The 24,408-nt window shown below is 40.9% G+C and overlaps 1 protein-coding gene across 3 annotated transcripts in view; it reads left to right on the forward strand.

Annotated features, from left to right (window-relative positions):
• The window catches only part of ALPK1 (alpha kinase 1), a 77,702-nt gene that overhangs the window by 21,765 nt on the left and 31,529 nt on the right, over window positions 1–24,408 (forward strand). For 2 of the 3 annotated variants that reach the window (XM_073340905.1, XM_073340907.1), the window contains exons 2-4: window positions 6,769–6,904; window positions 13,678–13,857; window positions 19,021–19,175. In XM_073340905.1, the coding sequence (XP_073197006.1) occupies window positions 13,737–13,857; window positions 19,021–19,175 (276 nt within the window). In that variant the 5' untranslated portion in view covers window positions 6,769–6,904; window positions 13,678–13,736. Of the gene's footprint in view, window positions 1–3,901; window positions 3,958–6,768; window positions 6,905–13,677; window positions 13,858–19,020; window positions 19,176–24,408 lie in introns of those variants that run through there. The other variant, XM_073340906.1, reaches the window with a different exon arrangement.

Raw genomic sequence — 24,408 nt, forward strand, 5'->3', positions numbered from 1 at the left:
TTGTATGCTACAATTATAGATTGGCAGTTAGAAGTAGTGACGGCAGCCTAGCATCTCATGTGCAGTGTGACCTTATTTGGGGGGAGGGAGGTTCTGCCCCTTTATAAAAAATTCTTCATGATGAAAACATTAGGATTTCACAACACAGAGAGCACTGGTTTATGGATTTGTGCAAAGTCTCACAAGGGAACACTGTTCAATAGGCTTCAAAGTGATTCAGCCATGGCATAACTGCGGCTGTGGCCACATGTAATATAGCCTGTAGCTCTTTAAAGAGGATTAGCCTTAGATCAGGGGAAGCATTCATCACTGGATTTCATGTAAAGTAGAATATGCTAATGAAATGGAAATGTCTACAGCAAACATTGCATAATATCGTAGACCCTCAAAATTGAGCTTAGTGTCTTGATATCTCCACTGGAAGTCCAATTTCTTCCTCTCATTATTACTGGGAGAAAAAGTAAAATTTGTGATGTTACAAAAACATCTCTTTTTAGTAAATAAGGTTCATTTTGTTACCTGATTAGCTCACCAAAGTTCAAACAACAGTAGCCAATATCTTAAGGTAACTTTATGAACAATAGTGACTCTTTTAATAAATGTACAGCATTGCCAATAGAAACCCTCCTCCTCTCCCCACCCCCCACTTTTTAATCTGTTTATTTTGATCATATACACATAAGCTTTGATCCTGAATTCTTTGTGTTTCTATACCTCCCATTGGTTTTACTAGCAGATTATGGTATGCAGGAAATTCAGGATCAGTTCTGCAGATGCAAAATAATTCTGTCATATAGATCTACTCTACTGCAGCCTTATAAGCCATTTCCTCCCTTCTGCCTATACATGAATCTCAGTGCCCAGTTTTACAAAGTGCTGTGGGTTTGAGTCCCTCTCTCTCATATTCCACTTTTATACCAATGTAACTCCACTGACATCATCTGAGTTGTTCTGGATTTAGCCGGTGTTACTGACAGTAAAATTGGGCGCTATGTTTCCATTATACGTCTCTCTGCAGAGCATTTTGTGAATAGTTGGTAAAAAGACCCCATAAAAATAAAGCCCAAGAGTTTCAAAAATTACTAGTGATTCTGGTTGTCCAACTGGAGATGCTTTAAAGAGATCTGATTCTTAGAAAGTGCTGAGCGCCTGCCCTCTGAAAATCAGGCCCTTTTGTGTTGTCTCAAGTTGGGCACCCAAAAATCACTAGTTGCTATTGAAATTCTTGGCCAAATTGTATTTTTTTAAAAAAAGGAATCCATTCCTATAGTAGAAAATAGTATATTAATATACTATTTTCAAATATGTTTAACATTTTAATCTGATTTAATGCATATTATTTTTTATTAATTTGTAAATTTCACGCTGTATATTTTATCATGATGGGAAGCAGGCGAAGAGATGTGAAGCCTTGGAACTCTTACACGTGCAGGTAGTCTGTATTTACATGAGTAATCCCCTTGAAATCAACTTTACTCACATGAGTAAGCATGGGTTCACGTGAGTTTGAGTTGATCAGGCCCACGGTTTTGTATATACAGCCAGTTTTTTTCATACATGTGCAACACATTTGGTCAAATATTTGGTATAAATATAGAGAGAGATGCATAATATACCCCTATGGGGTCATTTAGGTTTTGCACATTTACACATGAAGATGTGAAGTGCTCTATAGGCTTCATCTCAATTTGCTGGGAAATAAAAGTCCTAGGAAAGGCTTTGAGCAGAGGGTTCCTCTGGCTTGATTACCAAAGCGTGAGCTTTCATTAGTTACTAGCATTTCACTCCGCTCAGCTCAGTAGCTTAGGATTTTGTTTTTTGTTGGTTGGTTGTTTGGGGTGGGGGGTGTTTTATTTTTTATATTGCAGTTTTGAAGGGTTTGTCTCTGCAGACACGGAGGACTGGTGATACATATTCATGAAAGAGAAGTCTTTCCAGCCGCTGTTAACAGTGACAAAGACTTAGCTGTTTCACACAGCAAGCTGACTGGAATTGTGTGTGGGGGGCTGCATGACCAGATTAGTGCAAACAGCAAGCTTATTTCTCAAGTCGTTAGGCCTCGCCTTCCTAACAATTTCCCCAATTGTCATTTGTGACAAAGCTGTCATTAGGTGATGGCTTCTTTTGGCCATTTTCAGATAAAGATAATTTCCTTAACTTCCATTTTATTTGACAACAAGTAGTTTGGAACAGAAAGGAAGTGCTTCAGTAGTTTATGGATTAGGGGTTTGTCACTTCAAAGGCATCTTTGATCTAAAAATATGTGCTGTACCAAATTCATTGTCTTTTTGTTAAAGATCTTTTAAATTTATTGATCTGTCTCTCAGTTATTCCCTCTTTTGCATCCAATAATGGTGTGTGAAGTGGTAGTTTTGGGAGAGAGGGGGAGAGCCAGAATTAGCACTTTTAAAATCACTACAAGAGCAAAACAACAGGTGCTTTTGTACACCAAGTCCTGACACTATCACAATTCTGCATTTAGCCAAAGATCCCTTCTGCTGTTAGCACCCTGTGTTATGCTAGAGGTATCAGTTGGGGGTGGAGGAGGTAAAAAGTTGGGACTTTTGGACTGTTCTTAAGGGAAGTAATGGAAATATTTACACACTTATGTTTCATGAGGAACAGCTTACAGTACACATTTCACATCCACCATCCTATCAGCCAGTTTTATCAAGCAACAAGAACCAATGGCCTATGAATGTGGAGTGAATATAGAGCAGTGTACTGCACAGTCTGTTGAAAATAGACACCTGAGGCACAGAGGATAGTCCAACAGGAGCAGCAGAGCATTTCAAAAATGACTCAGGTTGGGTTTGCTTGCTTGTTTGTTTTAACATTTCTGGTTAATAAGTAAACAAAGTTTGAACAGTTTAGGAATCAGTTTCTGCCCCAGAATTCCCCTCTCCTTTACATCCCCTCGTACATAAAGTGGCCAATTGCTCTACATTTTTGGTTTACAGATCGAGGAGACAATTTTATGTTCTCCAGAATAATGCTGCTCATGCAAATATTCTTGCAGGCAGCCTTTTTTGGCTCCTATGGACAGTGCAAATGGCTGTGTGAAAGAAATGTGTACAAGTTGTGAAGTGTCTTTATACCACAGTGAAATTGTGCATATATGGCCAAATTCAGGAAAGAACTGCTATTGAGAAAAATACTTAAGTACATACTTAAAGTTAAGCATCTCCCATTTAATTCAGTGAAAGTTGTGGTTCTCAGTACTTCTGCGTCAGTCCCTTCTTCCCTTATGTATCTTGTTTTGTGGATATAGCTATGGGTGAATTAACTGAAAAGGGAATATTTACATGCAACTGCAAGAAGGACAAGTCTTCCATAGACATGGAGAATTGAGGGAGATTATTTTAAACCCCCACCTATCTTAAAAATGCTAACTCTCAAGGGAAATGTTTAATGAGGATACATTCTGGAGAGCAATGAAATCTAAATTTTTTACTGACAACTTTTTTTTTAAGACCTAAAACAAAGTGCAATGTGAAACTTCACCTGTTAGAAGTTTTCTTTCTTAGGTGCTTATTAGTGTGGTGATGTCTGGTTTTCTCAAATAGAATCATAGAACTGGAAGGGACCACGAGAGGTCATCTAGTCCAGTCCCTTGCACTCATCATCAGGATCAAAGTTTTATGTAAATGTCTATTGTTTTTAAATTTCATGGATGTTCCCCTAAAATTCAAAAGAATAATCTCTAATGCTTCATTCTGAATAGATCATTTCCCTTAAAGACTTTATTCCCTTAAAAGCTAAAACAGTTTTGAAATAAATCACTTGAGACTTTTTTTTGTTTTACTAATAAAGAACATTCTTGATGTTCTACTCAGTATCTGTACCACACTGAAAAAAATCTGAAGTTCTCTGAAGAACCATATGAAGGATCCTTAAATGTCCAGTGGATATATTTACAATCCATCCCCAAAGCACTGTTTTTCAATAATGGCCAAGGTAGGTAACAGGGATTCTGTCTCCAATCTTTATTACATTACTCACCTGAGCTCTTTTTCTCAGGAGCCCATATGGCTTACAAATAAAGTGAGGCCATGCTGAAAGTCCAGTTGTGAATTAGGGATGTTTGGATCCAGTTTCTGATTCACCCCACTACAGAGATAGGAAGCAGCCATCAAGTTTGGCTCCAGACCTGGATCTAAGCTTTCCCAAAGTATGGGTAAGTGGGGTTAGATGAAGTGTTTTGTTTTGGGCCTATCTCTGCTTATAAGACCAAATTCTGCTTTCCATTACACCAGAACAAATCTATCTCAGTAATGACATTACTCTGGGTTTACACTGGTTTAACTGGGGGGCAGAATTTGTTCTGTTTTAATAATATCTAACCTATCCACATTAGCTTTTTCTGTAATGCTTATCTCTGTAGAGCCTAATAACAATTCCCTCACTGCTGTGGGCTGTTCCTGATCCCATTTCTAAACACAAGCACTTCTGCTTCAGTTTTGACTAGGGGTGGCTGTACAGAGGGCGGCTTCCCCCCCCCCCCCGCCTTCTCTCCTTTTGCCTGTTAATTGGCTGAGACCACCAGAATTTGGAGGACACAGATGTCACTGATAGTTTGCCTAGGGAGCACATTCATGCCCATCTGTTGCAGTCTAGAAGGCTGTTCGTATATCCACAAGGCCTTCATTTAATTCTTGTCAGAAAGTAATGTAAATCCAGTTTACCTCAGAGGTCACAGCCGAGATTTATGCCAATGAGCCCCCTGCAATTTACACACACTGTAGTTGTATAGGATGAAAAGAAAGCCTTTCATGTTTGTGCATATTAACAAGAAAGCTTGCCTTTGGAGAGGCTTTTTTGATTGAGGTTCTTCCTTATTTTAATACAGCCAATGCCAGTTGGTATACCCAGCTTTACAAAAAGAAAACATCTAATCTTTAAACCAGAGAAGTAAAAAAATAAAAAGCCCCTAGCAAATAGCTTTGCCATGTCTCTTTCATTATCTCTGACAAAGCAAAGCTTCCATGCACCAGAAAAAAATAATACTCTAGTGAAACACAAGTGATTGTCGGAATATTCAGAAACTGAATTTGCCTGCTGCTGGGGTGATAGTAATACTGATCAGCTGAAATGCTCGCTGGTGATATTTTTTAAAGTCTTTGGTTGCTAGTGTGTTGCTTTTTCCACATGTAGAAAAATTCTAGGACATGAGACCAAATCCTCAGCTGCTGTAAATCGGCATAGCTCCATTGAAATTAATGGAGCAACACCATTTACATGAACTAGGGATTTGGCCCCAAAGTGTTCTGTGACAAGTGCATAAATGCATAGAACTAGTAGTATACATTTTCTACTTCTTTTTTTTTTTGTTAAATTGACTTTTCAATAGGAACTGGAAGACTGACAGTGCATATAAATGTGACCCTGACTATTCGGATCTGAAAAGAAAAACAGACTGCTGTAGAAATAAAACCACAACATCTAGACTTCTAAATTTCACAGGTGTGGGGCCCAATCCTGCTCCTGATGGAAGTCCGTGGGAGTTTTGCTACCTACTTCTAAAGGGGACTGGATGAGGCTCTTTAGATTTAATGGATAAAAAATGCAGCACAGGTAAAGACAAAGATTCACAGTGCTCTGCGTAAGCATCTACCTCCAAGTGCGAAAGCACAACCTGTACGTGACTTTGAACGCTTTGCACCTGTATGAATTAGAAGGGAGAGAACAGTTAAAAGGTTGCATTCTACTAAATGGAATTTACATTTAACTTTAATGCAAATATATTAAAAATAACTATTTTCATATAAAAATAAAGGATCAGATTTTTTTTTAAAGTTCTTCAAGCAGTTGAGAAAAAATATCACCAAATCATGAACATACAGGGAAGAAAGATGAGAATGTTTTGCTATAGTGAGATGTGTCAGGGTGTCTGAGACAGTCATAGAGGGCCTGATTTTTAGAGAAGTTGAGTACATTGATTTAACTGGATCTAGATGAACGTTGAGGGTGGGCCTTTCATGTATATCAGTTTTAGACTGATGCAGCCCCACTGACCTCATTGGAGTTACTCCTAGAATCAGGCCCTAAGTCTGCTTAGTGTAGAAAAGGCATCTCTTCCCACTCTCAGCAATGTGTCACAGCAGTGGATTTTGCTTTGGGGAAATGCTTTCTGATGTGATTGACATGAAGCTGAGTATCATGTACACTCTGGAATTTAAACTCAGCTTGAATTTTCCATCACTAAGGAAGGGCATGAGGGAGGAGAAGGAGGCACAGCTGACACAAAAATTAAAACAGTGTTTGATTTCTGAGTTTCAGTGTAGCACTTAAAATAATTAAAATGTTTATTTGAAAGTCAAAACAGTCCCAGTCATAAATAACTACCTCATTTCTCAATTGACTGTGCTGAGTCCGAACTGAAATGCCCCTGGGATGAGGTTTAGTTGCTCCCTGTTGGGATTAATCCATAAACACAGCCTCCACATGGAAATCATCAGGTCTTCGCTTCCCCTCCATTGGTCTCCCTGGAATTATAGCATGGCCTCAATAAGATCAAAATTAGGGTAATATATTTTCAGAGAAAAAAGGCTCAGAAACTCTAACTGGGATTTCAGGACCGTAGCACCGTGAACATTTTCTAAACATTGTTCACAGCTTCTCGAATTGTTATGATGTTTGCTCCATTTTTGGAGTGTCTGTGCTGATTGCTTTTCAAAAACGGCTTCAAAACTGATTGCAGCCTAGTTAGGCGAAGTCCCAACTTTCCTCCTACCCACAATATAACTTAAAATTCCTTTCTTTTGGCAGATGGTGTGCTGTTCTAGCTCAGGGGTTCTGAAACCTTTTCACCGTGCAGTCCACACCTTACTAAAGAGATCATCTCCTGCTGGTCCCCCCCAGCCTCCTACTCTCACTCCTATTGTGTGGCAACTACAGCATTTGTGTAAGTACTACTGGTAGGTATTTTCTGGTGTTTTTAATATAATAAAGGTTTTGTCCTCCTTGGGAAAAAAATTAATTACACTGTCTTCTTTTGCTCTTCAATTCATCTCCTTCTCCATATTCTTTATTCTCCTACCCACAGCTTTCCCTGGGGCCTGATTGTCTTCTCCTCTTGCATGTTTCCCTGCTGTCAGATCTTCCTTTCTTTGGCCGATGTTGTGCAACCCCTCAATTCCCTTCTCCTCTGCTGCTTGGCCACATTGCTTTTCTGCCTAGTCACTTTCTTCTCTGTTTTCTTGCCAGTGCTAGCCCGGCATTCTGATTCCCTTTCCTCCCTGCGTCTTGCTCCCCTGAAAATGCTGCTGAGCCACTTGGTAGCTTCTCCCCTGGGCATTCTCGTTTGAGGCTCTTAAATCTGTTCCCAGATGTTGCTCCTGCTCATAACTGACCTCTCCAGTCCACCTGATGGCTCCAGCCTCAGGGACTGGCTTCTGTTTCTCCTCCTCCTCAGTAGCGATGGAGGAGGCTATAGCACTGGCTCCTCCTTTTGGTGTTCAGCTGTTCCCAGGATCTTGGAGGAGGAGCCAGCACCTTTTGACCTGCCGGCTTTCTCTGCAATCTGCAGGCAGTCTGGGAACCATAGTTATCGAGCTGCTGGTCTAACGCTTGGGAACCTGATATAGGGACGGATACTGAAATATTGAAGCCAAAGGAAACTTTGCAACTGACTTCAAGGTGGTGCAGGACCGGGCCAGGAAAGAGGCCTAGGTTTATAAAAATTAATAAATGCAATTGAAAAGTTTTACACCAGTGAAATATACATTCATAATCCTATTAAAGTCTCTCAGTTGTTCCGCTCTGGTGCCCTAAATCTCCTTCCATCTGCTCATGATAACGTTTGGTCATATACTGGACTTTAGGGTGTTGTATACATAACATGCAAGCTAGGAGTCCCTTTTTATTGGAGGTGAAGAGGTATTTAGCACTCTAATACTATTGGTATTTATTTTATTTTTTATTAAGCTACGTAAGAAATGGCAAAAGAGAGCACCAGAATGAACACATGGCTGCTTTCACCCCGGGGGCCCTTCTGTCATTCACCAACACATGGAAGCTCATGATATACCAACAAATCATACAAATATTTCGTTATTGTACAGTATGTAGACTCACTTTGCGGTGGCATCCACCAAAGAAAATCGTGGTGGGTGGTGGGTTTATTCTTTCTTGCCTTTCTTTCTAGCTACTGTGCCACTCCTTCTTGCTGGCGTGGTATGACAGTCCCAGATTATTGGCTAACAGTCTATACTGACTATATTTTGCATGGGACAGAGGAGGAATAAAGGGGGAAAAAATCTACAAAGGCCAAGTCAGCAAAGACGGTACCAGGTCACTGTATCAATATCTCAGCGATAGTCCAACGTGGCATGGGAGAATGGTTTGTTGTAGGATGGTCAGCCCAAACTGGGTAGAATCTAAAATGCCAGTGTTTTCATCCTTGTTCCCAATGGCCTGCAGGAACATAAAACATACTTACTCGGAGAGATGTGGGTTTGCAGGCTGATAGTTTACCAGATAAAAAATATCCTGATGCTATAGTTAGCATTGTTGCAGAGCAGCAAGTGGGAAATGTGAAGAAAAATGGATTGGTTTTCATAATCCTGGGAACAGACTACCTGTTGCCCACTAACAACTGAAGAGTGAGCCAAATTGTTTCCCAATAAAAGTTTTAGGACTTATAGATCAAAATCTACACTGTGGTGCTCAATAACTCAAAGAAAACTTATTCTTCCTGACTATACTCTGCAGTTACTATCGAGGTATAGATCTTTTATGGGAAACTATTTCTGAAGTGACTAAATATGGAGTTTGATTTTTTTTTTAACCCATCATTCACCTTGGGAGCAACTTGGAAGTGGACAGCCTGGAAGAGGTGATTGAATTCCAAGGGGAAAAAGTGTTTTCTTGTATATTTGGGGTAGGATTTTGTGGTAACTAGACAAAAATATCCTCAAAACTACTGAAAATCACAGAGTGAGCTGGGGAAACCTATATACACGTTTCTCAAGTCTTACTTAAAGAATAATGGGCCAGATTCCCAAGTCCAGCTGCAATGTATGCAACACAAGTCGGACCATGTTTGCAAAGCTCCCTTTGATTTCCCTGTTCCTTGAACACTGTGTTTAAGGCCAGCTCCCTGTTCTTTCTTGCTCTAGTGCATTTTTAGCAGAATTTTTTTTTTCTGTGAGCATTTATCTGAAGTTGGGATGATGTGGCCCAAAACATTTCTTCTTCAACCAGCTGCTAATGCACGCTATTTCCAAGTCGGTGGGGTCTCTCTCTCTCTCTCTCACTACAGAATATATGTATAAGGAAAAGAGAGAGAGACTGTGTGTAAACTAATACATGTATGTATGGTAATAAAGTGCTCCCCAGAAAAGCAAGTTTTGTTTTTTTTAAAGAAATCTATTTACATGCAGGAATGGAACTAGGGCCATATGGCAGGGATGATTTGTCTTAACCGGAGATGTACTCATGGGACTGTCACATGCACCCCTTCATAGACAGGATTGTTTAGTCAGATAAATCAATTGGATGTCAGTGTCCCTAATGGTAAATGTAGCTCTGGTGTTTTATAGTAGCTTGAGTTGAGAGCTTTTTTTTTTTTTTCTTTGATTGACAGGTAGCCTGTAACTAGATCAATTTCTTTAGCCCTAATGGGACAAGGCGGAGAGTGCTTTGGTACTATAAGGATGTACTTTTCCAGCAATGCTACCAGGTTTAGCAAACTGAAGTTCTCACTACTTATCCCTGTACAAAAGATGCTTAGGAAAAGGAATCTCTGTGAAGCGAAGTTGTGATGAGCCTTTTCCAGTGATCTTGACAAATCAGTTTGGCCTACAATTTCACTTGTTATTTAGATTTGAAATTTTTTTTGGAGCGGGGGGAAGAAGAGAGGGTAGGTTTTAACCTCAGGATAATTGTTGTTTGTTTTTAAGTTATTAATAGCTAAATTAGGGTTTAAACATGACTAGCTGACATGATGCTGAACACGGTTTGTGCCTTATCTATGCTGGATATACTGTTGTGGTCAGTATCCTATAAGTTAATTGGAGTCTTCACTATAATGTTTTGTAGTGAAGACCAGGCCTCCAAGCTAGATTGTGTCATTTAGGTGTAGCCTTGTGTTGTGGGGTGATGCAGACCCTAGAGGGACCACAGTCTTAGGGAGCGTTATAGCTCCCTCTTTCATTGTCCCCAAAGAGCATCCAGCAGTCCCTCTGCCTGGGGAGCTAAAGAGACCACATAACCAGAAAGTAGTTCCTTGCCATTTCCCTATCTTCTGCTGGCAGTGGAGCTCTGCTGACTGTTCTGCATGCTTGGAAGAATGCAGAGAACTGGCTCAGGCCTATTTCGATTCCTACCATCACTGATGAACACTAGGGAGAAGACAGCACTGGTGGAGTGGGGCAATCTTCTATAGGCATGCTGTGAAAAACCCATCCCTGTTCAGGGGCAGCCACCAAATTTGTGAGCATCCCATCCTCCACTGACTCACTTTCAAGCATTAACTGTTACAACGAATGTACTGAAGTCATAATTCCTTCCAGTGGGTTCATGTGAAGTGAACAAAACTCCTGTTAACATAAAGAAGACTAGTGACAGGAGACTGTTCCAGAGGTATAGGATTTAAAACTGAGAATTTGCCACCTGTTTCTGTCCTGAACTGTAACTGCAAAAAGAACATGCTTCATAAATCAGTGAAACCCTGAGTAATGTAGGAGTGATTTAAAAGCATGTGCTTGTTCTTTGCAGCATTTAAGTGCTTTCACCACGAGACCATCCTTTCTCTTCCTGTAATCCCTTGCCTCATTCATTACTCATCTTCCAGCTTCTGCAACAAATGCAGATAAAAGGTTGCACAAGTAACTTTATTCTGGCATTTCCTGACTTTTGAGTGCTCAACTTTGCAACCTTAATAATGTTTAATTGTTTATTACACACATAGTTTATTGTGTGTAATTTCCAAATGGAAAAAAAAAACCCAGAAATTCCATCAGGTGGTATGATATTGGCACCCACACGGGTCATTGGCAGAACTGGAACCTTTAGAGCCACCACACTGACCTCGGCTAGAGGTAGCAGGTTGTCATCCTGTATGTGGACCAGCATTGGCACAGAATGAGAGAGTTTGCCAGGGTTTCAGAGATATTTGCTGACCGCTGAGGAGTGGGGAGACTCGGAGATCTTGGGTTCCATTCCAGGCTCTGTAGGGCAGTGTTCTGCAGTAGGCACAGACTTTTCTGCTGTGCCCCCCTCCCCCAAAATGTGATCATTTCTGCCCCATCGTTTCCAATGTGGCCCTGCCCTAATCCTGTCTCTTCCTCACCCCTTGCTCCTTGTCCCAATTCCATTCTCCTCACCTAGCCAGTCCCAGTCTCCACTCCTCAGGGTTTTGATACCAGTCCCAGTCTACTTGCCCAGAAAGTCCTAGATCTATCACTGTAGCCTATAGGTATAGGTATGTGCTAGGGGAAGCCTGGGTATAATGCAATGAGCCTACAAAGCCTCAAGGTCTGTAAAACAGTAGCATAGCCAAATTAATTAAGGTATAAGGCCCCAAAATCCTTGGCATAACGCATTATGAAAGTTGTACCCCAGCCTGTATGCTTTGAGAGGGAGAGACGTAGCTCTTGGGAGATACTAGGATGATGACCACTCGTGATGGTGAGGAAGAAGATAACTAACACTTAAGATTGTTTTGCAAGATATGGGGATAAGTATATGGATGCTCCATGCATTTTATCTTATTTCTGCCTGGTTTGGTGGGTTGGAGTGTTTGTGAATTTGCTAATTGTATTAATAAAACTGTTATAAACCAGAGTGTGCATGTTACATTAGGATGTACATGGTTGTAACAGTAGTTCTGATAATACTGGGCCTAATCTTGATACAAGAACCTACCAAACTTCAGAGTGCTAATTAGGGAAACTAAATTAGTAATATAATCAACATACAATTAATAGATCAGGCAACATCGCTTTGGACTTCCCATCCCTGTCTCTACCCTTCTCTTTATCCAGCCATTCCCAGTCACCCCATCTTTTTAACCCAGTCTCACTGACCAGCAAGTCCCAGTACCTTTCCTTCTAGCTCATCCAATCTGTCTGTCTCCCCCAAGTCTGGCCTCCGGTTGCCCCTTCCCCATGTTTTCCAGTCTCAATTTTCCTTCCCTGGCTTCTTGTCCAATCTCAGTGTTTGCCCCCCAACTCTTTGTCCCAGTTACTACCCAGGTTCCTTATGCCAATCTATCCCTCTCTCCCCTTGCAGGTCCAGCTCTTGTCCCCTCTGCATTGAATCAAGCAGCTTTGTCCTCCAAACTGCCTGGGCCTAACAGCGGGGTCATTGACAGGCTTTCTGTTCTCAGTTTCAGGACCCTGACCTGAACCTGGACTCAGCCCAGCCTGCAGCAGCTCTGAGATGCAATGCAGGGAAAGCCCTGATCAGTCCTGAGTTGGAGCATGCCTGGTGCAACTGGAATCTTTGGGGAATTTCAGTGCTAAAATCAAGTGTCTTCTGAGCAGGCGTCAACTTCAGTTTTTCAGAGGCTTATAACTTGGCCAAAGTTTGGAATATTTTCACAGGGTCATCAGAAGACTCATCCCTGACACAAAGGCCACCCCATGCCAAACTTCAAGTCCCTGCTCCAAAATGGGGGGACACTAGAAGTTCTCAAAGTGAAGGTCACCAAAATTTAACAGGGGCAAAACAATGTATCTTTCTCTAATACGATTCTTGGAAATGGCCAAACCATTTCAGCTGAAATTTTTCTAAAAACTCCAGTCTGAAGCAGACTCCCAACATGGAAAATTTCAGCCAAAATGGTTTACGTTCGACAAAGTTATAAGCAACTGAAAACAGGACCTTATAATGGGAAATGTCAGGCAATCCTAATAATAGGCAGTGCTACAAGCCCCACCCAAAATATAAAAAACAGTCCTCTTCCCCCTCTATGTTCTAAGGTGGCTGTTGTAGCTGAATTCCATAGTTTTCTGTAATTTCAGGCTAGATTTTTTGTGTATAGTTTGTCTACGTCACACTGTGTTGAGAGCCATTGAATCAAACACTAGTATCTCTAGATATAGATTCTGAAATCTTGAATGCTGGGACAGATTCCTTTCAAGATATTATTTAGAGAGAATATTGTATTGGGGGATTATCAGCGTGTGTTGTTGATTAGGGAAGTTTGGTGGGAGGATGCATAGGAGAGAGCTGCATACTACGATGCCCATGAGTAAAAATTATACAGCCTAACTATTCCCTACAGGCTCCACTAAGCATATGCCATGTCACCCAGCAAGTGTTTGAAAATTCACTGTAATTCTGTGTTTAAAAGGTCTACAATTCAGTTCAAACTAAAAGCACTTGACTGCGTGAGTCTCCTAAGTGAAAAGGGATTCAGTACACCCTGGCTAGTCACTTCACTGCTTGTGATTTTACGGCTCCATTGAAAAGCAAGCCCTTTCTCTCTGCTCTCTGGTACCTCTGAGATGTTTGCCTTGCACAGTTTGTCACAGAGACCCTGCAGTTATTTCACACACTCCTCTAATAAAGTCTTCCGGGGCTGTCATGTATTTCCCCTATTATCTCTCCCTGCTTGAGTCTCGCAGATAATTGATGATGCTTTAGTTAATCATCTTCCCTCTCTTTTGTTCACCAGGTACCTCAGCCTTGAAGGGATCCTTTTCATTTAGAATTTGTGTCTTCTCCTAGGTAATTGATCACTGCTCACCCAGGGACGCCCGATTCGCAGCAGAGTGGGAGCAGGCATCATGAATAATCAAAAAGTAGTGGCTACGCTGCTTCAGGAGTGCAAGCAAGCGCTGGATGTGCTCTCACCCAAGCTGTCTGATGCATCGGAGGAAGACAAGAGAGAATACCAGCAGTGCAAAGGTGAGGTCCCAACGAGAGGCCCCAGGAACAAACCAGCACATTGTTGTGAACTTCCTTGCCACAGTGACACATCCCCATCCCTGTCCTATTTTTCTTCTCTCAGAAGATCAGTGTCAGGAGCTGACTGGATTTCTAGGGCATGAATGGGATGTGGGCTACAGGCAGGCAGGGAAAGAAGCCCACTTTGTTGCAGTGAATTGCTGTCAGTTCCAATTTTAGGCTTCAGTAAACATGAGCCTATAAGGAGCAGTTTAGTTTGGGAAGAACAATGCCCAAAAGTTTGCTGATGCACATAAATTTCAATTATTAAAAAAAAGATGCAACTTCTGAATGCTGGCACTTATTTACTTTCCTGTCACGAGGAATTTGTGTGTTGCTTATATATTTAACAGTTTTTCCTCATAAAAAAAATCTCACCATTTGAATCTCTTTCTTGTAAAACATTCAACACCTTTACAAGTGGTGTTCCAAGAAAAAACACTTGCAATATCCATATTGAAAGAATAACCTCTGCCATTTAATATTTGGAATAAATACATGCAAAATGAGTGCTAGGATGGAAGAGTTTTACATTGCCTGTCCTATGGAGAAGCTAGCATTTATTTCAGCATTGTGTGATGCTTGGTGTTTTGAATTATTTCAATTCCAGTGAAATTTAAATTTGCATTAGACACGAAAACCTGCAGAATGTTACGGTTAGTTCTATTCTCTTGTAATAAGCTTTCCAAGGGACTACCCAACCTTATACCATCGTAGCTTTTATTTTGCACTTGAGGAAATCTTTTGAGTTTTCATTACTGAATTTGTTTTCTGAGTGTCTTTCTTTCTGTCACCAGCTGGAGAGTATGCCTCTTCTGTTTTGCCACACAGAAAAATTATTCATGCAATGAATACGAAGGAAAATATTAATAGTTGAATCTGAGATTTTTTTAAAAGCACCAAAACCCTTTTTTTTTAAAATCGGAGAGTGCACGTGCCTCTCGCCAACTAGTTCACTTGTCTGTAGTTGGTATTATATACATTCAGTGCATTCTCCCCACTTTGCATGAGTGAGTCAATCATAATATTATTTAGTCCATTCTTGACCCATTTTGTATTCTAGTCTGCTTGGAACAGATTTTCAAACCCATGCTCTTACTGGGAGGTCAGCTGGCTATCAAGCACCTCAGTTAGTTTCTGAGCATGGTTGTGTTTGAGGGTAGTGGATAGGTTTCTGTTATAGATACGGGAAGATTTTTCTTTTTCTACAAAGGGTACTTTGTTTTCTCATCACAAATTCCTTTAAGCTTTATCACTCTTTAGAATGGACTGTTGAACTCCTAATCAGGTAACGCTTTCTTCTCCATCCTTCTCTTCTTCTTTTCTCCTATTAAATGCCACAAAGCATGAGAAATAATCAGTTTAGTTCCAGATAAGGTAAATCAGTGCCCTTATAGTTACTAAATTAGACATGGCCCTTCAGGTAAACTGCTTCAGGAAGTGAGTGATCAGAGACTGAAGTGAGGCTCAGGCTTTTCTTAGGAACGGCTGCCATGGGCTGGCTAAAAGAAGAAAATCCACTTGCAATGGGGCAGTGATAATAATATTAATACCTAATCATAATTGCTGTCTCTGTGTGTATTCCACTGGAGGGCACAGACTGCAGGTTGGCTGGATGATCTCAGACTGCAGATCCCCTTTCCTATGGCAGGTGGCTTTTAAACAGCAGTAACAATCAGATTGTGATATAACTGATTCATCAAGCCCACATGTGCTTCCAACAGAATGGCATTAGTACAGGGTCACTTATGGCAGCAGTTTGAGCCAAGGGGATTCTCTGAACACAAACGCTGAGGGTTTTTCTTCTCTCCCCTACCACAGACGTTGCCTTTGTCAAACTGGTTTTCGGACCAAACACAGGAACTGAAAACCAAATGCACACACAAATGGGGAAAAAAAGAATCCTCACCATACCTTATTTAAGGTTTTTTGTTTTGTTTATAAATCCTTCAAATCAGCTTCAGTGTAGTTTCATCTCCTTCTTCAGCCCTCCTAATTAGCAGTGAATTTACATTGCTTACAGAGATAACACAGCCAGGCCATAAAATCGGTGGTGCTTGGATTTTGGCTGAAGAGTACAATATTATTTATAGTTGCCACTGCAATATTTTATGGTTCCATAGATGATGTTACAATGCACAACACAATACAATAATTGTATTTATTGCAGTCACATCCAGAGGCTCCAGTAAGGTTTGGTGCCCCATTCTACTAGGCACATTACAAATGCTTAAGAAGACCTGCTCCCAAAGACAATCGAAGACTCATTGACTTTCAGTGAGACTTAGGTTCGTAAGGCCCAAATTCTCAAAGGTACTTGGGCACCTTACTCCCATTGAAAACTCCCACTGATTTCAGTGGGAGTAAGGCACCTAAGTACCTTTAAGGATCTTGGCCTAATTGCTCAAGTCACTTTAGAAAATGAGACTAAAGTTCCCAAGTGACTTAGGTGCTTTTGAAAATTTTATCCTAAATTCTTTTTTAACTAACACAGAATCAAGGACATTTGGTTAAGATAATAGGAAAGGATGAGGCCATATTCTATCCTTTGTTTTTTATTGTATCCAAATGGGAACAGAGTCCACCTGCAGGATTGGGGCCTAATTAAAATAAAATGTTTAATGCAAACAAACAATAGCAGGTTAAGGGTAACAGTAATACAGTTATGCTCTCAGAGAGCCTGCCTATGAGTGTCCCAAACCACATTATTTACTAGTTTTGTAATGCCTGGTGCTGTTACTGTCCTCTATATGTCGGTATTATTTAATTCAGTGTGCTTTTTTTTTTATTGGGGAGGGGGAAGATGAGGAAGAAGAAAGGGAGAGATTGGCAGCATTCGGAAGTTGCAAGCAGTGGGGTGCAGCAAGTCAATATCAGCAACTGTTAAATCCATTAACTACAAATGTCTGAGTCAAAGAAGTCACTCTGGCAGAAAAGTTGACTCTGGCATCTCTGCAGATATTGCTTGCCTGCCTGCCTGTCCTCTTCCTTCTTCTGCTGCAGTTGCGGCTCTGGGCTGAAGGGGAAGCTGGGAGATGAAAAGCTCCTCTGCTGGAGGTGTCAGCCACATGGGACAGCCCAGTAGCGTATCCGAATGGCACCTTTTGGGACTCAGTGTCTCCAAGCAGGCTCCACCATGCTCCACTGGGGAGGCGGCCAGGGGAAACTTCCTCTTCGTTTAATAAGGCTACTGTACATAAAAAGGCAGGATCTTAGTTCTGTCTTCTTTGTGGTCAGCCAAGCTTCCCTCAGTCCTATTTATGTGTCACCACAGTTGTTGTCATAGAGTTGCTGTTGGCACTGGGAAGAGGTGAGCATGCTACATAGCTGTAATCCCCTCTGTCCATTCCATTGAGCCAGATTTCCATGCCTTTACTCTCCGCCATACTGTACAGCCGTGGGAATAATACAGTCAATGCCCAGACAGTGCTTCAGAACACTGGGGAATCCTGGCTGCTTGTGGGGTGGTAGCAACATATAACTGCAGTGCAATGTCACTTGAGTGAGATAATATGTGCAAGAATTTGGGCATAATTTTAAAGGCAACTTTTGAAAATTTGGCCCTGAATGTCAGGGCTTCCATCATTTTCCAAGGAAAACTATTCTACAGCCCAATACATCTCACTATCAGTAAATTGACTTTAATAAGGATAAGAAATGTAGGTTTTAATTTATTATCTCTAAGATATGATTTTGTAGAAATGTAGAAGTACATTTAGCTCATTATGTCATTAAGCAATGATGATCTCAGAACAGGATTTTTCCTGGGGATCAATGACCAGCTAGAGCTAGATACATAGCTGATGATTGCCATTAATCCCGACTGGTCAATAATCCCTGGTTAATCCACTTTTATTAGCACTGGGAGTCATCAAGTTCTGGTAGTTAGCATAGAGGTCTGAGAGTCATGAGACCGGGATTCATGCCTAGTCTATTCTATTCCTAACTCTGCCACTGACTCACTGTGTGACCTTTGGCAAATCATTGAGGGGCTGAGCGTGCAACATTCCACTTGAAGTCAATGGTAGTGTTGGGTGCTCTTCACCTCAGAAAATCAGGCCTTTAACCTCACTGTGTCTCAGTTTTCCCATCTGTACAATACCCATTTTAAATAGGACTTAGAGATCCTCAGATGTAAGGCACTGCCAATGTGGAATTCAAAAGTGTAAAATTGGCCTAATTCTGCTTCCATTGAAGTCAGTGGTCCATTGGCTCCAGCAGGAGCAGGGTTAATCTATGCACAACACTTCTGAAAATTCTACTGTATATGTTATGGAGTATTATTACTTCTAACATAAACTGAAAATGAAGCATAACAGTACAGGCACATGTTGCCAGATCCTCAGCTAGTGTAAATCAGTGTAGCTCCATGGACTACAAAGGAACTACCCGACTGCATAGAAGATTTGGTCCATGGATTTTCTGTATGGATGATGCAGTTTCAGCTGGTAAATACAGGGCATTTGTAGAGAATTAATTCCCTGTGCCATACATCAGCCATTCAAATGGACTGAATAATTTCTTCTTTGTTTTCCTACATAACTGAGTTTTATTACTCCTTTCATGGTGGTACTGGGAGTGTGTGTGCACGCGCAGGGGGGTGATCCATAATTATTTCTACTACTGCAGGTTGAATAATTCATTACCAATGACCTTTGTGGCAAATGTGGACACTGAAGAATTATTTAACAAACTCTCCCAGCCTTCTAATTATCTTAGTCCTTTTTAGTCATTAGCAGATTTCTAATACAGTCTTTAGCGAAGGGGATAGGTTTACCATGCTGTTGGATTAATTCACTCAGCCAAAAACCCTGTTCTCACTTTGGGGAAAATGTTTCCTACGTTTCTTTCTCTAGTTCTTCACGCATAGACGGCCACCAAAGTGTTTTACTTCCTGCTAAAAACCTTTTTAATGGCTGGCAGCCCCAATTTACCTGCAGGGCATAGCAGAGCAACTGATGAGACGCACCCCTCTCATTATTACTCTTGTGACAAAAACCAACAGCTTGTAGTGACTGAGAAGAGGTGCAGGCAAGGGAATGCTTTTTGCAGGTTAAATGCTACATCATAACACTAGAGGCTGAATCGTCTGCAATTTCCTTAACTGCACTTTGACCTTTTCAGCTTCGCTCCCTGATGATCTAAGGACCCTTATTGAAGAGGCAAAGGAAATGAAGTGGCCCTTCGTGCCAGAGAAGTGGCAATACAAACAAGCCATAGGCCCAGAAGACAAAACAAACCTGCAAGATATGATCAGTGCAAGGCTGCATGAATTACTGGTATGAAGTTCAACACACCTGTTCCTTTAAAATCTACAAATGCAATTCTTGAATGTATAGTGCCCTAGTCCACTATATTTACTGTTACACAGATGACACCATTCCTCACTGTAATTTAGCAGACAATGATTTTGTTGATGAACTGATCAGCGGAAGCAGCTACCAGAAAAGGGCCAATCACATACAGACTAGGTATGGGACTCCATCACTTCCCTCGCTGAATTCCCCAGATGAGACGGGGTTCCGACTAGTTTGAACAGCTTAGAATCATTCCCGTTGTGATTTTAATGTATCCGTATTCTGGAGACAGTGGCTTTGTTTCATCACTCTCCATGGAGTACCTAATCTACAGATAGGGTAGACATAACGAAAGGTGGAAGGATAAAGGATAGTATTGCTGTTCAGAAACTGGGAGCCCAGTCCTGCACCCATTGAAATTAATAGTTCTTCCATTGATACCAGTGTGAGTAAAATCAGGCCCTACTGTTATATTTCTGTGCTGTGGGCTAGCTGGGACTCAGACTTGAACTTGAGATCTAAGATGATGTTCACTCCTATTCCCAGCTGGCAACCCAATGAGAGCCTTTATGTTGAATGTTAAGAGACTCTCTTGCTATGCCTGGTAGTGGGGGAAAATGGCCTAACTCAGAGCACAACACATAGTGGAGTAATGAGTCCCAGTGGACAATGCAGGAGGTGGGCATCAGAGGGTATGTATATGCTGTAATTAAAAACCCATGGCTGGCCTGTGCCAGCTGACTCAGGCTCGTGGGGCTCTAGCTAAGGAGCTGATTAATTGCAGCATAGATGTTCGGAGCCCGGGCTCTAGGACCCTCCGACGTGGGAGGGACCCAGAGCTTGGACTATAGCCCGAGCCTGAACATCTATACTGCAGTTAAACAGCCCTTTCACCCAGGCCCCGCCAGTGAAAGTCAGCTGGCATGGACAAGCCGTAGGTGTCTAATTGCAGTGTAGACATACCCAAAAAGGCTCCAGGCAGGATATAATGGGTGGAAGCAGTGACATCTCCACGTGTACAATATTTTGCTACTGTATAATGGTACAGGAAAGAAAGTATCTCAAATATTAAAGGAAAAATGTTTGCAGAACCTAAAAGGACTTTGATAGTATTCCCCGTGGCAGGACTAATTATATAAATGGGCAGGAGTATGCCTACATGGAATGATTTGTTCATTAATACAAAACAAAAACATAAAAATAACTTTACTTCATTTATGCTGTTTTACTAATCTTTGTACTTGATGCATTTGGGTCAGGGATGGCCTTTGTTCTGTTTTTGCCTTGCACAATGGGGTCCTGATCCAGGACTGGGGCTCCTAGTTGCTATGGTAATACAAATAAATAAATAATAATAATAATAGATTAGTCACTTTCACTTTATTAGCCCCTTTAACGTTCCAGTGATCTTGCACTACTGTGATGCTGTTGTGTTCAGGTTTCCAGCAACAGAGGAGAATGTTCAAATCCTCCCAGAAAACTTTGCATTGACATTTAAAATAAAATCCTGAAATACATATTTATATAATATTTTGTAAAACCTGATTTTAAAAAAATACAGAACTCTTTTAGTTCAATGATAGCACAGAGTAAGGAATCCTCTCATGAGTGAGGTCATGTGGGATTGGGCCCTCGGTTTTGGAACGAAACTCCACAACAGAAACCTGCAAAAATGTGTTTCTGCGTCATGCAAGAAACCCCTTTGATTTAAATGGGGTTTTTCACAAGCGTAAGGGTTACTCACCCAAGAAAGGGTTTGTAGGATTGAGCCCTAAACAATATTTGGTGCATAAAGACCCAAGCCTGGAAGGTGATGAGTTCAAGCTAAACAAACCGGATAAAAAACCCCACTTTTTCTCAGCCTTTTCCAGTTATAGAAATATTAAGTGTTGCTTGTTTGTTTATTTTAAAGTCAAGTGTGATATTTAGGTTCCTGGTGCCTGTTTAAAAACAGAGTTAAAACTGAAGATGAGGTGATGCCAGTTTTCCTCTCCCTTACTGTGAGGTACATCAGGACTAGTGAGCAGAATTACACTGGTGCAAGTGAAAGGGGAGTCAGGCCCAAGAGACCTGGGGAGAAATCCTGGCTGCTCTGACATGAATGGCAAAACTCTTAATGACTTCACTAAGGCAGGGATTCCATTCTTGATCTTGTATACTTCACTGGGAGCCAGGCCTGAGTAAAGCCGACAAGTTTTGGATCCAGGAACTTCAGTCATATTTTTTATACATCAGCGCAAGTCGCTTTAAAAAAAGAAAATTGGAAGCTTGAGTTGAACACCTTACATGTTACTAATAAGTGGGGAGGGTTTGCTTTCGTACGCTCCACTGATAAGGAGGATTTTATTGTAATTCTGAATTTATTTTGGTATTTTCTTTTTTTCTGTTGGTGTGTGTGGCCCTAGACAGAAATTTATGGCAGAGGCCAACCTCCTTTACAGTCCTCACAAAGCTTTCTAACTTTGGAGCATTTGTCTGCTCTCTCCCAGGACAAACACCTGCAGTAAACTCCCCAAGAAAGCTGGATAGATAGGAGATTAATGTGGCTGTAATAGCGGAGCAGTGTTTTCAGCATTATGCCCGCTCCCCAGGTAGATGGGTCTTTTCCGAGATGATACCAATTATTTATTGCTGAAACATCTGTTGATAACTGCAGCTGCCCTTGTTAAACAAAGCATATCATGGGGTCACAGACTATAGGGACCTAAAATCCTACCGCATGCTAGTTTTAAACCATTCACCAATACCCCCTGAAATCAATGGGTTACCGTCTTCTTCAATGTTTCATCATGCCATTGAAAATACTTTGTAAACACTGTGCTGCCCTTCCCCGTGTGCTTTGAAGTATTATTTCATCTTCATCGGTAATTTATATTCCAGTACTATTGTACTGTGGGGAAAAAAGGGAAAACCTTTTTTGTTTTCCATTTAATTGTAGATCGACTGACATTTTGACCTGTATTATTAGTATTAGTCAGGAAAAGGGATTTTTTCTCTCCTTCTCATCCCCCCCCCTTTTTTTTTTCTTAATTTTAAATAAAATTTCAAGGCAGAGCAAGAGCTCCTTCAGCTCTTTGAATCAAAGGCTGGGGGAAAATGAGGCTGAAAAGGAATGTTTACAGTTTGATGAGGAAAGATAAAAGTCTGAACAACTTCTTTATTCTTTTTAACATGGAGGGCAAAGAGATAATTAAATTCTCTGAAAGAAAAATAAGCCTTTGTAAATATTGAGGAAAACCTTTAACAATTTTCATCTCCATTTATGCTAAATTATTATGTTTAGAATAAGTTCTTAAATTTAATGAACTAAGGTTTGTAAAGAACTTTGCGATCTTGAATGGAAGGCGCTTTATTACCATAGAGCGTTGTTGCTATTATGAAGTGTCAGATTTTGATCCCTTTACTCATGTTGTGTAATGACTTATTTGGTGACTAGTTCGTTGATTTCTTGGTTCTACTCAAAGGGAGTGAGTGTATTGGAATTTGGTCCTCAGCATTTGGCTTATTCTCACATTTTTAAAACTGGTGTATCAGTTCCTGGCTGCTGAATCTGGAGGAGGCACAAACAGTTTGTCTGACCTATCAAGGTGAGACGGCTTACGTCATCCTTTTAAACTGCTCCGCTTAGTATTTGTTTCAGAATTTTTGCTTTTCCAATGTGACTAAAAGATTATTTCCTTCCCCCACAATTTTTTTTTTTTTAGTCCTATTTGGGCCAAATTCAATGGGAATCTCCCCTGCATCTCTTAGAAATGTGTTCTGATGAAAATTCACGGGCATATCCAAATGACCATCCCAATTTAACTGACTCAACAAAGCATTTCTCACTTTTTTTAAACAGACAAACAGGTTTTTAAAGGAGTGGTCAGCTAAAAGTGAGCATATCCCGCAGCTAGCTACAGTGGACCTCATTCTGCAGGCCTTCTTCAGCCAAAATTCCCACAAAGTGGGTATTTTTGCTGAGTAGAGACTTCAGGATGGAGCTCTTTATTTGTATCTAAAGCCTAAAAAATGTTCCAGTTGTCAGTGAGATCCTACTGCTTCCAAACCCCAAACATTTGGAAGCATTAGGATTTTTGTTTTACTTATATGACTGCTTTTGTTTTCCCTTGTCAGACCTTGGTTGCAGCCTTAAATCTGGAAGGGTTATGCCCTCTCCATAAGAAAATCACACACACACCTGCAGGACTAAGACAGGACTCCTGGCCCTTCTGTTCCAAAACCTGAAGCGTCTGCTGCTTATATTAGCTCTGTGAACAATCTCTAAAAAGAACAGGAGTACTTGTGGCACCTTAGAGACTAACCCATTTATTTGAGCATAAGCTTTCGTGAGCTACAGGTCACTTCATCGGATGCAACTGTAGCTCACGAAAGCTTATGCTCAAATAAATGGGTTAGTCTCTAAGGTGCCACAAGTCCTCCTTTTCTTTTTGCGAATACAGACTAACACGGCTGCTACTCTGAAACCTGAACAATCTCTGTTAGCTGTAAGCTATCAAAATGTCCCTATGTTCTGCTATCAGCCTATAGAGGGCAACATGCCCACACACACACGTATGCGAGTAGCTTCATTGTGGAACAACTATATGCTCATGAGCAGTCATCTTGTGGCTACTCATGTCATTTAGTGATTTACTGGATTAGGGCCCTATCCTGCTCTTACTGAAGTAAATGACAAAAATCTCCCATGAGATTAATGGGAGCAGGATTGCACCCTGTTATAGGTTTCAGAGTAACAGCCGTGTTAGTCTGTATTCGCAAAAAGAAAAGGAGTACTTGTGGCACCTTAGAGACTAACCAATTTATTTGAGCATAAGCTTAGCTCACGAAAGCTTACACCCTGTTATAGTAATCGTTGTATTTATTATATTAAATATTTGTAATTATCACAGACCAGGATGCTATTTTGCTGGGTGCAGTACAAACACAGAACAAAAAGATAGTCCCTGCACCCAAAGAGCAAGAGGGCAAATGGGTACAGATAGACAAGGAAATAATGAGATAATACTTGTCACCATAATGGGCAGTGGTCTCATCAGCAGCCTAGCCATTGACAAGTTTTTTGTAGGCATGAGGGCAAAGAAGAGTTACCCTAAACCATCCACAAGAATCATTAAGAACTTTGCTTATTGAAAATCTGTTTTCTTTTCAAATGTAGCCAGCATATGAAGTTTCAAGGAAATTTAACTACATGGAAAGCTGGAAGGGGTCAGAG

The sequence above is a fragment of the Lepidochelys kempii genome, chromosome 4 (assembly GCF_965140265.1).
Source record: "Lepidochelys kempii isolate rLepKem1 chromosome 4, rLepKem1.hap2, whole genome shotgun sequence".
NCBI lineage: Eukaryota > Metazoa > Chordata > Testudines > Cheloniidae > Lepidochelys > Lepidochelys kempii.